Source organism: Rutilus rutilus (assembly GCF_951802725.1).
Source record: "Rutilus rutilus genome assembly, chromosome: 9".
NCBI classification, from domain to species: domain Eukaryota; kingdom Metazoa; phylum Chordata; class Actinopteri; order Cypriniformes; family Leuciscidae; genus Rutilus; species Rutilus rutilus.
In genome coordinates this window covers 35,771,533-35,786,286 of record NC_140223.1, presented here as the reverse complement: position 1 = coordinate 35,786,286, position 14,754 = coordinate 35,771,533, and the positions used below count along the sequence as shown (strand labels likewise).

Genomic DNA, 14,754 nt, shown 5'->3' with positions numbered 1-14,754 from the left:
GGGTATGTAAACTTTGAAAATGATTTATTTGTGTAAATTGAGTTATTATTTTGCCTTGTGGACTATCTGTTAACATTTTTACAAAACATGTTTTGTGAAACAGCTTGTTCAGGACAGTATTAAAAAAATTAACATGCCATTTTATTATACCTCTTATTTTGTTAATATTATTAACATCTTGCATATTCTGCAAGTGGTATGCAAACTTATATAATTAAAAATATATATTTAATTGTTATGTTTACCGGGTTTAATTATAAGTTGCACTAAAATATAATGAAATTTGGTAAATTAATCCATGTCTGTATTCCGTAGGGCAGCGACCTGCACGCAGGAAGTGCCTCTTCAGGGCATAGGGACGTCATTGGACCTCTGCCCTAACCACAGGCAGTTGCTCAGCTGCTCCCGGGACGACATCCTGCAGCTGGTTGACCTGAGAAAGAGTAACGACAGGGTGGCCTTCAGGTAGAAACACACATCTGAGACGAGGTTGTGCACAGGTGGCTGTGAATTTTATTTTATAAAAAAAAAAAAAAAAAAAAAAAAAAGTACCGGCGTACCACACACAGAACTGAAAAAGATTTTATTCAGAGTTAAAAATTAACACTGTCTGAGCCCCAAATACAGTTAAACCTGCATGTAGCGAGCAAATAAAACCCCCACCAGTTAGTGAATAAGTCAAGTCACCTTTATTTATATAGCGCTTTTTACAACACAGATCTTACAGGACTAAATTACATTTTAAAATATATAAAAATATTTCATAATATTACCTCTTTTCAATGGTAGTGTATATGCTATTTTATATATGTATACTGTATATGACAGATGACTTCTAAATACACATACAGATTCAGCTTTACAATAAAAAATGTTTTTTAATCTTTTTAAATTTTGGAATAAGAAACTGCCTTCTTTTAAAGCCACTGCAATTACTTTGAAATAGACTCACAATACTCATTTAAGTTCCATTTAAGTTAATTGGTTATTTAAGGCATGAATATTCAATACCCTGATACAGCTGTGGCTGCCACAGTCCTTTCAGCGTTATCCTTTGTTTAAAAGCAAGTCAAAATGCAATTACAAGGATACTAGTTATATATACAGAACATGGCCGGAAGCATCTAAAAAGTATGTTTACTGTATATAAAGCTGAATGAGCTTTATTCGTTTCATTGTTCAATTTACAGAACACTCAATAATTATTATTTTTGCTTGTCTTCGTTGTTTCAGAGCAGAGGGCTTCAAATGTGGAAGTGACAGCACCAAGGCCATCTTCAGGTGAGTGATATCAAAAATGACGCTATGAGCCGTCGCTAACCATCTATCAATATGCGCAGTAATAGGACATGTCTGTGCTATGTCTCATTCGAGATGGCATGCGTTGTGATGCTTACAACCCCTGAAACGTACCACTGTGCTGTCGAGCTTATCTGGCATCTACACCAACCCGTACTTTTTTTCTTAGTCATTGGAGAGGTCATGTGGATTTACACATAGATGGAAAATCCAATCCTGGTACCGTAATGAACGGGGAAAGACTCTGACCCTCTGAGTAAAGATAGCTGGTGAGATGGATTTAGTCTTGTCACTTTCTAGTTTCAGCAGGACTCAAATCTTATTTTCTCTCAGGTAAAAATCCGGATGATTCTGGCTGTGTTGTTGCATAATATTTTCAAGTGAATCTCACAAAACTTGTGAAGGCGATATTTCACCTCAAAATGAAAATATAAAAATATATATTTTACATGAAAATTAAGCCTATTTAAGAATACTGTAGGCCAAGGAAAAATATATAATTATATTATAGATTATATTAATTATAATATTATGTACACTACGGTTCAAACATTTGGGGTAATATTTTTTATGTTTAGTAAAAAAAAGAAGTCTCTTCTGCTCACCGAGGCCTCAGTTATTTGATTAAAAAATACAATAAAACTGTAATATTGTGAAATATTACTATTCAAAATAACTGTTTTCTGTTTGAATAATTTTAAATGTACAGTGCTATGCATAAGTTTAGACACCCATGCTAAAGTTGACTAAAAAGAGGAATAAAAAATCATCTTTTGGAAATTGAACTTAATGCCTTAATTAAATTTTTTGGGGGGAAAATCCAACCTTTAAGGACACCAATTTTCTTTGGGAATGAATAATGTATCGTAAATAAATAAATGTTCTTCCTTAAAATACAGGGTGCATAAGTCTGGACACCCCTATGTTAAATTCCCATAGAGGCAGGCAGATTTTTATTTTTAAAGGCCAGTTACTTCATGGATCCAGGATTCTATGCATCCTGATAAAGTTCCCTTGGCCTTTGGAATTAAAATAGCCCCACATCATCACATAGCCTTCACCATACCTAGAGATTGGCATGGGGTACTTTCCATAAGATCATCTCTCAATGCAAATCAAACTAGCTATTAGGCTAACTGAAATAAAACCATGCCAATCTCTAGGTATGGTGAAGGCTATGTGATATGAATAAAATAAATTTAAAATAAAAATATGCCTGCCTCTATGGGAATTTAACATAGGGGTGTCCAGACTTATGCACCCTGTATTTTAAGGAAGAACATTTATTTATTTACGATGCATTATTCATTCACAAAGAAAATTGGTGTCCTTAAAGGTTGGATTTTTCCAATTTTTTTAAATTAAGGCATTAAGTTCAATTTCCAAAAGATGATTTTTTATTCCTCTTTTTAGTCAACTTTAGCATGGGTGTCTAAACTTATGCATAGCACTGTAATTTATTTCTGTGGTGCAAAGCTGAATTTTCAGCATCATTACTCCAGTCCTCACATGATCCTTCAGAAATCATTCTAATATGCTGATTTGCTGCTCAATAAACATTTCTTTTTATTATCAATGTTAAAAACGGTTGTGCCCTTATTGTCGTAAAACACTTACGACAGAAGCTTCCCTCAACCTTTCACCCCCAGCCTGAGATGTGGAAACTGTGGGTTTGGCCCCTGAGGGAGATCAACATGCTTTGATCTCTTAACAACTAGGTTTTTGAGACCATCCTAAACTCTAGAGTACCCTCCACAAGAAAACTTTAAGTCAAGTCAAGTCACCTTTATTTATATAGCGCTTTTTACAATACAGATTGTTTCAAAGCAGCTTTACAGAGATAACAGGACAATAATGCAACAAGGTTTGTTTCCAGAAGAAAATAGCGTAACATTCCAGCTTAAAGCAACACTAAGGAACATTTTTTACCTTAAAGGGTTAGTTCACCCAAAAATGAAAATTCTGTCAGTAATTACTCACCCTCATGTTGTTCCAACCATGTAAGTCTTTCGTTCATCTTCGGAACACAAATTAAGATATTTTTGATGAAATCTGACAGAATTTTGACTCCTCCATAGGCTTCCAGTGTGACCGAAACTCACCGGCCCAGAATAGTTATTAAAACATCGTTAAAATAGTCCAAGTAACTACAGTGGCACTACATTAAGTTTATCATGCGACGAGAATACTTTTTGTGCGCAAAAACAAACAAAAATAACGACTTTATTCCACTTTTCATTTCCTTCTCTCTGGGCCTCGTAGTGTTTTTGCGCTGCGCGTCTGTGTTGCACGTCATCACGCAACACACACATGACCGGCGTCGGCCAATAGTGAGCCTACGTGGTGACGTGTAACACAGACGCGCTGCGCAAAAACACTACGCGAACCAACTAGACATCCAGAGAGAAGGAAATGAATAGTGGAATAAAGTCGTTATTTTTGTTTGTTTTTGCGCACAAAAAGTATTCTCGTCGCTTGATATACTTAAGATTGAGCCACTGGAGTCACTTGGACTATATTAACGATCTCTTTAATAACTTTTCTGGGCCAGCAAGTTTCGGTCACACTGGAAGCCTATGGAGGAGTGAAACATGGCTCAGATTTCATCAAAAATATCTTAATTTGTGTTCCGAAGATGAACGAAGGTCTTACGCGGTTGGAACAACATGAGGGTGAGTAATTACTGACAGAATTTTAATTTTTGGGTGAACTAACCCTTTAAAATAATGTTTCCAAAATCGTATCAGTGATTCATCAAGTCGTAACAGGGTGAAAGGCACTTCTGGATTCGCTTTGCAGCCCTATATCTGCTATAACCACACTATGCAAGTTTGCCAAACCGGGTCGCGTTTCTGTAGTTCGAATGAGACATAAGAAAACTACAAATTTGACTTGCTTTACGTCAAGCGTTACAATAGTAATTATTTAGTTTTCCTTCGTTTCTGATGTCGCAATACATCATACTTTCATGAAATCATGCAACATACTCTACCTTGTCAGTGGACATCGTTCATTCCAAAGCCGGTGCTGGATAAACAGCGAGTGTGCGTGCGACGGTAGGCTGCGGGCGGCGAAATTATTTACGACCTGTAGGGCGACCGAAGAGGAAAAGTTCCTTTGTGTTGCTTTAAGTTCAGTGATGATTAAATTTGTTGTAAAAAAAAAAGAAAGAAAGAAAAGTTATTAATTTAGTTAATTTATATATATAGCCACTATGGAGAAAACCGTGATGTCATCGTCCAACTCAGTTCAGTTGTCATATAATGGTGTCAATGCAGGCAGATCAGTAATACTGTTGAATATTAAATTAAATGTCCCCAACTAAGCAAGCCAAAAGCCAATGTCGACAACGGTTAAGAAAGGCGAAAAAGGCGACAGTGGCAAGGAACCAAAACTCCCATCAGGTGACAGAATGGAAAACAAAACCTTGGGAGAACCCAGGCTCAGTCGGGGGGCCAGTTCTCCTCTGGCCAACGAACGAACGAACGAACAGTGTATGATAATTCAGGCAGCATTACAGGTCAGAAGTCAGATTGGAACATTCAGAATATTATCCAGTTCCATCTGGTTGAAGATCAGAATCACGCCGGGATGGAGACGGGTTTGTTGAGGATCAGTGCCGATGGCTGTCGTGTCGATGAGGCCTTGCAGGGGAGAGTCTAGTTGACACAATCTCTGCACTTCAGGGATGCGTTGTGGTCGTGTCTAGGCACAGGTCCACCATCTGATCTGGATACGACAGTTAACCTCGGATTTTACAGTTAATTGGATATTACAGTTAACCTCGGAATAAACAGAAAGACTAAAATTAGCGTAGATGCCATTCTTTTTATGATGTAACGAGTACATCAGGTGTTATAGGACATGTTCCTGGTTCCGGCTGACCTAATCAATGCAGCCTAATAAACTTTACACCTTTAAGTAGAGAGTATTCACTCATTCACTCATGATTCAGGCAGCATTACAGGTCAGAAGTCAGATTGGATTGGAACAATCAGAATATTATCCAGTTCCATCTGGTTGAAGATCAGAGTCACGCCGGGATGGAGACGGGTTTGTTGAGGATCAGTGTCGATGGCTGTCGTGTCGATGAGGCCTTACAGGGGAGAGTCTAGTTGACACAATCTCTGCTGATACTTCAGGGATGCCTTGTGGTCTTGTCTAGGCGCAGGTCCACCATCTGATCTGGATACGGCCCGGATCCGGCTGACTACATCATGCGGTGTGGTCGTGTCTAGGCGCAGGTCCACCATCTGATCTGGATATGGCCCGGATCCGGCTGACTACATCATGCGTTGTGGTCGTGTCTAGGCGCAGGTCCACCATCTGATCTGGATTTGGCCCGGATCCAGCTGATTACAGTAAACCTCGGAACAAGCAGAAAGACTAACATTAGCGTAGATGTCATTCTTCTTATGATGTAACGAGTACATCGGGTGTTATAGGAAGTTTTTACAAAAGAACCAACTGGTTACAAAAGAAGAATAGATCTTCATTTATTATTATTTCTCCACAGATATTCGGTTCCTTAAGGCCAAATGGCTTGTGCTTGTGATTACTTCATGACCTTATGCATCAGGCATTTTCCTTAGGGCAGCTAATAAAATGAAAAAAAAAAAACACACCAAAACTTTAACATTAAAATGAAAATATAAAAATAAAATGTCATTCAAAATATTACCTAAAACAATAATAGTATATCAGTGATACTAAAATAGATAATGAATGAATAAAATAATAATTAAAGGTGCTCTAAACGATGTAGGGTGACGTCACTTCTTGTTGACGTTCGAAGTATTGTCAAACAAAACGGAGGCTAGCTCGACCCTCCCTCTTCCTCATCCCGTCCCCTCCCCCTCCCCCTCCCCCTCACTTCTGTGCTTCCTGAAAAAGTCATGAATTCGGGACTTCACACGTTCCTTCTCCTTTTCCCTCTTCTTTGCTATTTGTTCATAAGAACGTCGTCTCTTTGGTCGTGTGTCGGCCAAATCAAAATTCAAGAGAATATAATTCTAACGTTAGTCGTTGTCTAGGACATCTCTCCTCTAGCTAACTTCCCTCTTCATGCTTCTCTCTCCTCCACTCCCCACACCCCCCTTCATGTGTACGCGCATTAACCCCCCAACCCCCACCCCCAAATCATTTTTGTTGGCTGGAACACTGTTTGTTATGTTTCGTGGTCCAGGCTGGGCCAGTATGTTTTTCTTGCCATTTGTGGAGCCTGGGCTGTCTACAGAGATCGCATTTTTTTACAGTGTGTTCAGGGGACAGGCAGCTAGCGGATAGTGAGGAGATGTTTGCTGGATGTGACAAAAAATGTTTCAGGCTAAAAAACGCATGACATCGCTTAGAGCACCTTTAATAAAAAGAGCACTACAATATAAAAATGCTTTGTTTTTTTCAATATATATATATATATATATATATATATATATATATATATATATAAGTATATTTTCCTATATATATATATATATATATATATATATATATATATACACAAATATATAAGTTGTTTTAGAAGGAGATGCAGTTACACTGTAGTGTTTTAGGAGTGGACTCTTGCAATGGAATGTTTTTATCCTGAATTATATCCATGGTAACTGCGACTTCTCTGATTGGTGGATATGTTTCCAGAATTATGGCTAGTTCTTCAATTATGCCAAGGTGAAATCACACTGACTTGCAGATCCTCCAGAAGCTACAAATCAGTTTTTCTTGGGATTTTTTTTCCACATCTGGAATCTAACTTTATATTTCACATTCATATTCTTTATGCAAAATATGATTTCTTATTTTGCTCTGTAGATTTGGTTACATTGCCAACATTTTTGTTGTTGTGTTCTTCTAGCCTAAAAAAAAACACATTACTATTATTTTAGTACACATTACTACAGATGTATTTTCTATAATCCTAGAGCTTTTGCAGCCCTTATCCTCATGCATAGTGTGACCCTGCAATTTTCTCAGCATTGGTAGACAGTAAATGCAACACGCTCCATATGATGTGAGATGAGTCTAACAGATGAATCTTTTTAGCACCTCCCTGCATAGACATATACACTGTTTCCATGGAGACAGTAAGGCCAGAACGCTCTGTGGCTTTTTTTTCACGGCTAGATCTGGCATAAACATTTGAAAGGGGAGCGAGAGCCACAAGCAGGAACTTAATGGTCGCTTAATCATTCATCAACATCTTCACCCTGCAACATTTTCCCTTGTGCCAGGCATATAACTCAACATCTTCCCCATTGGCCAACACTTTTCTGTTAGGCTGCCCACTGCCGTTAGGAAACAGTGTATTTCCCTCAAACTAATTGTTGCACATAGCATATCTAACTATACTGAAAACATTTACAGTTGTTACCTTAAGGCTATTCTAGACCTTACAAATGACTTTTGTTGATTTATCCTGATTTGGTCAGGTTAATTCAGACATAATATTTTCGTCTTAAAACAAATTAATTTAATTGTTACTATGAAGTAAATCTGGCACGTTACATTTTGCAGTGTGCAAAGAATGATGAATCTGTTAAATCTGATCATACTGTCACGGTTCTGTTATGTTTACACTTTGCCGCTTTCCCGCCTGAGTTTGTAACCATGGTTACTGATTTGATTTCTTTCAGCTGTTCGTTATTAATTGCCTTGGTTGATCTGTGTATATAAATTCCTGTTTTCAGTAATCATTTGTCCTGTCTCATCAATGTTATGGTTGTGTTTGCTTGCCTGCCTCTGATTGGATTTACCTGTGGTTACTATTAAAGACTGTATTGGATATTTATCTTCTTCATTGAGTGTGTTACTATAGCCTGTTCATGATAGAAGAACGCACCAAATGAAAGAAATGGGCTATGCTACAGCTTTCACTTCCCTCGCCAGTGAGGACTTTCATTCATGGATTGTTCCATTCACATTTGCACACTAGCCCAATGAGTGAACTTAGATGACTGAACCCTGAAGTCACTATTTTGGATTGGGGCTAACTATTCGCGCTAGAGAACATGGAGGGAGGTCATCCTACGCTGTCTGGAGAGTCTCTCAAGGCATGGGGATGATGCCAGAGCCATCCGCAGACGGGGATTTTCCGCCTGCCGCGATGGAGGAGCCTGTGAGGATGACCGCGTCGACCATTGCCATGGAGCTGAAGCACCACAGTGAGTTTGACCAGATGTGTGACTCAGCAACATCGTGTATCGCCGTGAGAGTTTTAGTGGAGATGGAGGGAATGGATTAGAACCTTGCCCAAACTCTCGCCAATGTGAGTGAGTTTCTGTTGGACTCTATGGACAGTTTTTTTGAATTTGGAGAGGATAATTCCCTGGGATTATTTTTAAATATGACTGGGGTTTGAGACTTCTTCATTGCCATAACTCTAGAGCAAAGTTTGCACATTGCTTTTGTGATATCCACTGGCTTGCCTTCATGGTTTAAAATGAAAATATGTCCAATAGTGTCCGAAAATGTTCTTTACCAATAATTGCTCACAAAGTGATGGACAGTGATTTAGATTTTGCACGCGTAATTTCCAGTGATAAAATGAAGTGAATAATTAAATAACTGAAATAAGTGTGCCAAATCAAACCCCCCCTTACTTATCTACTCCTCGGTATGTGGATCCCCTGGCTCTGCCTCAGGTCGCTGATCCCTTCGCTCCACCTCGGATCGTCACCCTGACTCCTCCACCTTGGCTCCTCCTTACCTCTCCTCTACCAGAGACCATCGGCTTACAGCTCCACAGGGCTCTCTCGGACCATCGGAGTAGCCCGGTTCCATCGGCTCTCTATCTGCGCCTGGAGCTTCCTCACCATCCACCACCACTCTGTCACCATCAATTAGCGACATGGCTCCTCCCTCTTTTGATGCCGCCATGGGTTTCCATCCTGGCTGGGCTCTGGGATTCCGCCAGTCTTCTCTCTGGCTCCTCCCACCTTCTACACCACCCTGGTTTCTTCAGTTGTCACCTTTCCTGGATCCCCATCCTTCACCAGAGCCTCCTCCTTCCTCTGTCGGCACAAGGTCGCACCTTTCTGGGAGGGGGCGTACTGTCACGGTTCTGTTATGTTTGGACTTTGTTTGCTGTTTTCCCACCTGAGTTTGTCACCATGGCTACTGATTTGATTTCATTATTCTGTTCAGCTGTTCCTTATTAATTACCTTGTTTGATCTGTGTATATACTGTAAGTTCCTGTGTTTTCAGTTCTCATTTGTCCGGTCTTGTCTATGTTATGGTTGTATTTGCTAGCCTGCCTCTGTTTGGATCCAAGACTGTCTTGGATCTTGGTTGGCTGACATGTCTTCGGAGGGCGGCCTATGGAGAGAAGGTGGTCTAATGGAGTCTAGTAGAAGTTAGCGAAGCTGAAATCGCTTACAGTACCTTTTGAAGTCAGTGTTGTGGAATAGAGCAAAAAACAAAAACTCGTAAATTGTGTCCAGATGGTTATTGGCTACAGTTTATGGCTCTTACATAGGCAGCTATCTTCTAAGACAGCATCCTGTCTGAAATGGAGCCTCAACTGATTTGAAACACTCAACATTGGACTCTATTCTCATAGACTCCGTTCCCCATCTTATTTTCTTTTTTCATTGTGATCACACACTCAATGCCATGTACAATGCCATGTCTAATTTGTCCAAAACGACGTATCTTTGAAGGCAGCATAATTTTTGCATAAAATAAAAAGAGCTACTATGCCTTAAAGTGCATTCTTGGAAGGTCGTTCACTTGGTTTAGGAACAGAACTTTAGATATGTCTTGTATAAGTTCCTGACATTTGAGTGAATTTGATCAGATCACTTGCCTGAGGGATTGATACGGCAAGAGAGAATAAGTTCCAGAGTAATGTGTATCAGTCTGTAGTCATCAGTCACAATTGTGGTTTTTCTCTCTATTTCAGTCCGGATGGCAGTTTCCTGGCAGCTGGCTCTGCGGACGGTGCCGTGTACATATGGAATGTGAACACAGGAAACCTAGAAAAACGGCTTCCAGACATGCACAGGTAACTCAGAGATGGGCCACCATGGTCAACTAATCAACAATACTTTTTTTGAAAAAGTATGTTCTGTATGTAAGTTCTGTCATTACCAACATAGTTCAATGAGTCTAATCTATGTCATTCTATATTCTGTGTATACATTATAAACATTATAAATGGATACATACTCTATATATACAGTACATTCGATCTCAAAGCAATTAATTAGCAGAATTGATGTCATTAAGGACTGTTCTATACTGTTGAACCAATGTGGTTCGAAGGCCGATTGCTCAACTAAGTTATTACGGGTTTTCCAACGATGCGTAGTAGTTAAGGTGCGATCACATTTACCCCTTGCTCTGCAAAATTTCACAGGCAAATTACTGTAATTTCAGTTGGTATCTACAGTACGCATTTAAGGCGAAAAAGTTACCCATGCAGATTTTGCTCATGTTCAAGTTGGTCATGTGATGTTGCTGTTCTGACCAGTAGTAAGCTGCTTGGTTTGAAAGTGACTTCAGTGTGAGTTATGCTTTATACATTGCTACACTATTGACAATAGACAGTGGACCTTTTTTGAACGTGAAATTTTAGTGAGTTACACCACTGTACAAGATTCGTTCAGATTAGTTTTTCTTCGTTATTTATTGTAAGTCACTCAAATAAGCCGTCATTATGACTAAATGAACCCTAAAGTGTGACAGGTTTTAAAGAAAGATTTTCAGCAAATTTACATTTTTGGTAGCGACTATTTGCCTTAAGTGAAAATAGCATATTTTCTTAGCGATAGATGCTATTTACACCAAGTAAAAATAGCAATAGCTGCTATTTACACTGTTTAAATAGCAACAGAAAATGCAACCTTTAAAGACTTCTGCAATCTCAAAATGATTCAACCCCCTGAATAGAATCCCTCATAACAGCACACATCTGCAAAACAGGTGTTGTCTCAAACACACCTGATGCAACTAATTAAGGGCTTCGTTAGTTGCACCTGGTGTGGTTGAGCTAGAACACATGAAATATCTGAACTGGCTAGGTTTGTTGAGTGTCACGTTTGACTGCATGTTAGAAATATGGCTAAGTCAAAAGAATTGTCCAAAAAGTTAAGAGAAGATATCATCACCCTTCACAAACAAGGAACAGGATACAAAAAGATAGCGAAGGCACTAAATGTTCCTAGAGACACCATTGGAAACATAGTTTGGCTCCAATTTGCTCAAAATCATATAAATAAGCCACAGAGGTTTTGGGATTCTGTTCTGTGGAGCGATGAAACAAAACTGGAACTTTTCGGCTCTATGGATCAGCGGTATGTCTGGAGGAAGAAGAATGAAGCATATGCTGAAAAGAACACTCTGCCTACAGTTAAGCATGGTGGGGCTCGGTGATGCTCTGGGGCTGCTTTGTATCCTCTAGCACTGGAAACCTGCAGCGTGTAGAAGGCAAGATGGATTTATTGAAGAATCAAGAAATCCTATGAGAAAACGTCATGCCGTCAGTGATGAAGCTGAAGCTTAGGCGTCATTGGACGTTCCAACTGGACAATGATCCCAAGCATACCCTAAATTCCACTAAGGTTTGGTTGCAGAAGAAGTCCTGGAAGTTTGTGGCCATCAGTGGCCATCAGGTACTGACTTGAACCCCATAGAAAATAGGGCTGAACGATTAATCGCAATTTACATGTAATCGCACTTAAATTGAGATGGCTTATTGCGATTTTAAAATCGCAAAGGCTGCGATTATTTTTTTTTATGCGCAGCTTGTCATTGATGTACGGCTCTGTAAATGCGGCTCCATCTGAAAGCACTGTGAGTTTGAGTCACTTATAACGTGCATTTGAAAAAACAACACGCGTCAAACATCTTTCCAAAACATGAGAAGCATTTATGAACCTCTTGTCCAACAACAGACAACATTTAATAACATGCATTTACTCCAAACTCACTTCATAACGACAGTTGAGCATCCTTCTGTGAGATGATGTGCCTTCTTACACAGAATAAGGCAGTCGTGTATTTATAAGTGTTTAATCAAAGCGTTTCAATCTTCTGTTTATTCAGCTACAGCGATTGGGGTTTTCCTGGAATGATGCGCATTATTGTACTTCTGTGGCGGGGCATATTTATCGTGTTTGCATGAGAGCGCCCTCTGGCGTTCAGATGGGGCAGTATTTACTGCCAATCAGCCGCACTCCACTGACAAGCTGCGCATAAAATAATCACAGCCTTTGCCAAATCACGTGCGGTTTTATTGCGATTAATCGTGCAGCCCTAATAGAAAATCTCTGGTGGGATTTGAAGAAGGCGGTTGCAACATGCAAACCCAAGAATATTACTGAACTGGAGGCCATTGCTCATGAGGAATGGGCTAAGATTAGTCAGAAACGCTGCCAGAAGCCGGTGTCTGGTTATACATCTCGTTTGCAGCAGGTCATAACAGCAAAAGGGTGTTCTGCTAAGTACTAAATATGCTTGACATGAAGGGGTTGAATAATTTTTGAGACTGCAGAAGTCATTAAAAGTTGCATTTTCAGTTGAATTTGGGGAAACCACTTGAAACATTTGTTGTGTTGAGCTATTTCAATTACTTTTGTTTGATTTGTTCCTTGCAAACAGCTGAAAGTCTGTAAATTGTGCCGGTAAACCTGATTTGCAATGGGGGTTGAATACTTTCGATTACAACTATATTCACACTAAGTGAAAGTAGCAATAGATTATATATACACTAAGTGAAAATAGCAGCATTTTCTTAGCTATATGCTTTTACAATAGGTGAAAATAGTGATAGATTCTATTTACACTATGTAAAATTGCAGTATTTTCTTTGCAAAAAGTGTAAATAGTAGTTAGATGCTATTTATACTTATAAATAGTGGCAGATACTATTTGCACCTCAGTGTTGTTGTACATTAAACGGTATGCAATAATAACATAAGAGTGTAAATGATCATATTTATTAAAATTATTAAATGGATGCCGCGAGTTCGGAAAAAGACAGATTCAAACTTGGGTTGATTTGCGTCACAACTTCCTGTCATGTGCCTAACCCTACACTATTGCTACTGTTGACCATCCATCGTCTTCTGTAAATGTGTCTGCCCAACCAGACGTCAGTGGGTGGAGTTAGTGTAAATAGCCTCTGCCTACAAGGCGAGCTATTTGCACTAAGTGTAAATAGACACTCCGTTAACTTAAATTTATGTCTGTTTCTCACACATAGCTGTATCTTGGTATTCAGGATGACATTAGAATAATTGGAATCCATAATTTAGTTGTATGGACCACTTTTATGGTGCTTTTTGTGTCTATAATTCCACTTTTGCTGATTTTTGTGTGTGGGATGTGGTGAATTATATCTTTAATTTTGCCTTTAAATTGAATTCTAAGATTTAATTCTTTTTGCAGTGCTCCAATAAGCGCTGTAGCCTGGTCGTTGTCGGGCGAATACGTGGTTAGCGTGGACAAGAGCCGTCGAGCTGTGCTCTGGAGTGATATCTGAGACCAGACATGGGCTCCCTTTTTCCATCTTATCAACTGAAATCACTCCTGGAAATGCACTCAGGGATGTCATCACAACACAACCTTGTTGGGAAAAGCTCACACTCTGCGCTCCGTCAAGAGCACGACCCTCAGTGTTGTGACAGTCGTTGTTACTAAGAAGCCGTGTCATTCAAAAGCACAAACAGATGTGCTAATGTTACAGGGGGCTGGCGACTGTCGAGCGGAGCTGTCTGGGTTTTGTTTTGAAACCTTGTTACAAATGAATTACTGACGCAGGACGTGGTGAAGCATTTGTAGGCCTTCCTGTTGCTTGACTTCTTACTATAATTGCCAGCCACTTTAAAATCTGAGACTCTCTTGACATACACCAGATATTTCAGCCTCTGGGATTTGATATCAAAGGGAAACATGAACAAAATGGAGCCAACCAGTTTTAAGTACATGACAGCACATTTCTGAATACGTGGAAACTCGACCTGAGCCTATTCGCATATCAGCCCTATTTTTAGAGACCAAAACACAGACACAATTGTCAATGCCTGGTTAAAGCCCATTGTATATTGTCACACAATGACTTTGATTCTTGAATGCAATGCAAAAAGAGATATAAATATTAAAAAAGTATGTGTGTGTGTGTATATATATATATATATATATATATATTTATATGTATATATATGTATGTATGTATGTATATATATATATATATATATATATATATATATATATATATATATACTTTAAAAAATATTTTTTATGAAAAATACTTATTTTATAAGTTTTTTTTTATGAAAATAATATTTAAGGATGCATTAAACTGATCAAATGTGACAGTAAGGACATTTATAATGTTACAAAAAAAATAAAAGTAATGCTGCTCTTTTAAACTTCTATTCATCAAAGAATCATGAAATTTTTTTTTTATTGTGGTTTCCACAAAAATATTACCTGTTTTCAACATTGATAATAATAAG

At 38.8% G+C, this 14,754-nt stretch overlaps 1 protein-coding gene across 5 annotated transcripts in view; it reads left to right on the top strand.

The window, feature by feature from the left end:
- The window catches only part of atg16l2 (ATG16 autophagy related 16-like 2), a 43,368-nt gene extending 28,992 nt beyond the window's left edge, over positions 1-14,376 (top strand). For 3 of the 5 annotated variants that reach the window (XM_084419113.1, XM_084419116.1, XM_084419114.1), the window contains 4 exons: positions 316-465; positions 1,234-1,281; positions 10,197-10,298; positions 13,685-14,376. In XM_084419113.1, the coding sequence (XP_084275239.1) occupies positions 316-465; positions 1,234-1,281; positions 10,197-10,298; positions 13,685-13,778 (394 nt within the window). In that variant the 3' untranslated portion in view covers positions 13,779-14,376. Of the gene's footprint in view, positions 1-315; positions 466-1,233; positions 1,282-1,468; positions 1,569-5,537; positions 5,661-10,196; positions 10,299-13,684 lie in introns of those variants that run through there. The other 2 variants (XR_014628732.1, XM_084419115.1) reach the window with 2 other exon arrangements.
- Positions 14,377-14,754: the final 378 nt, after the last annotated feature.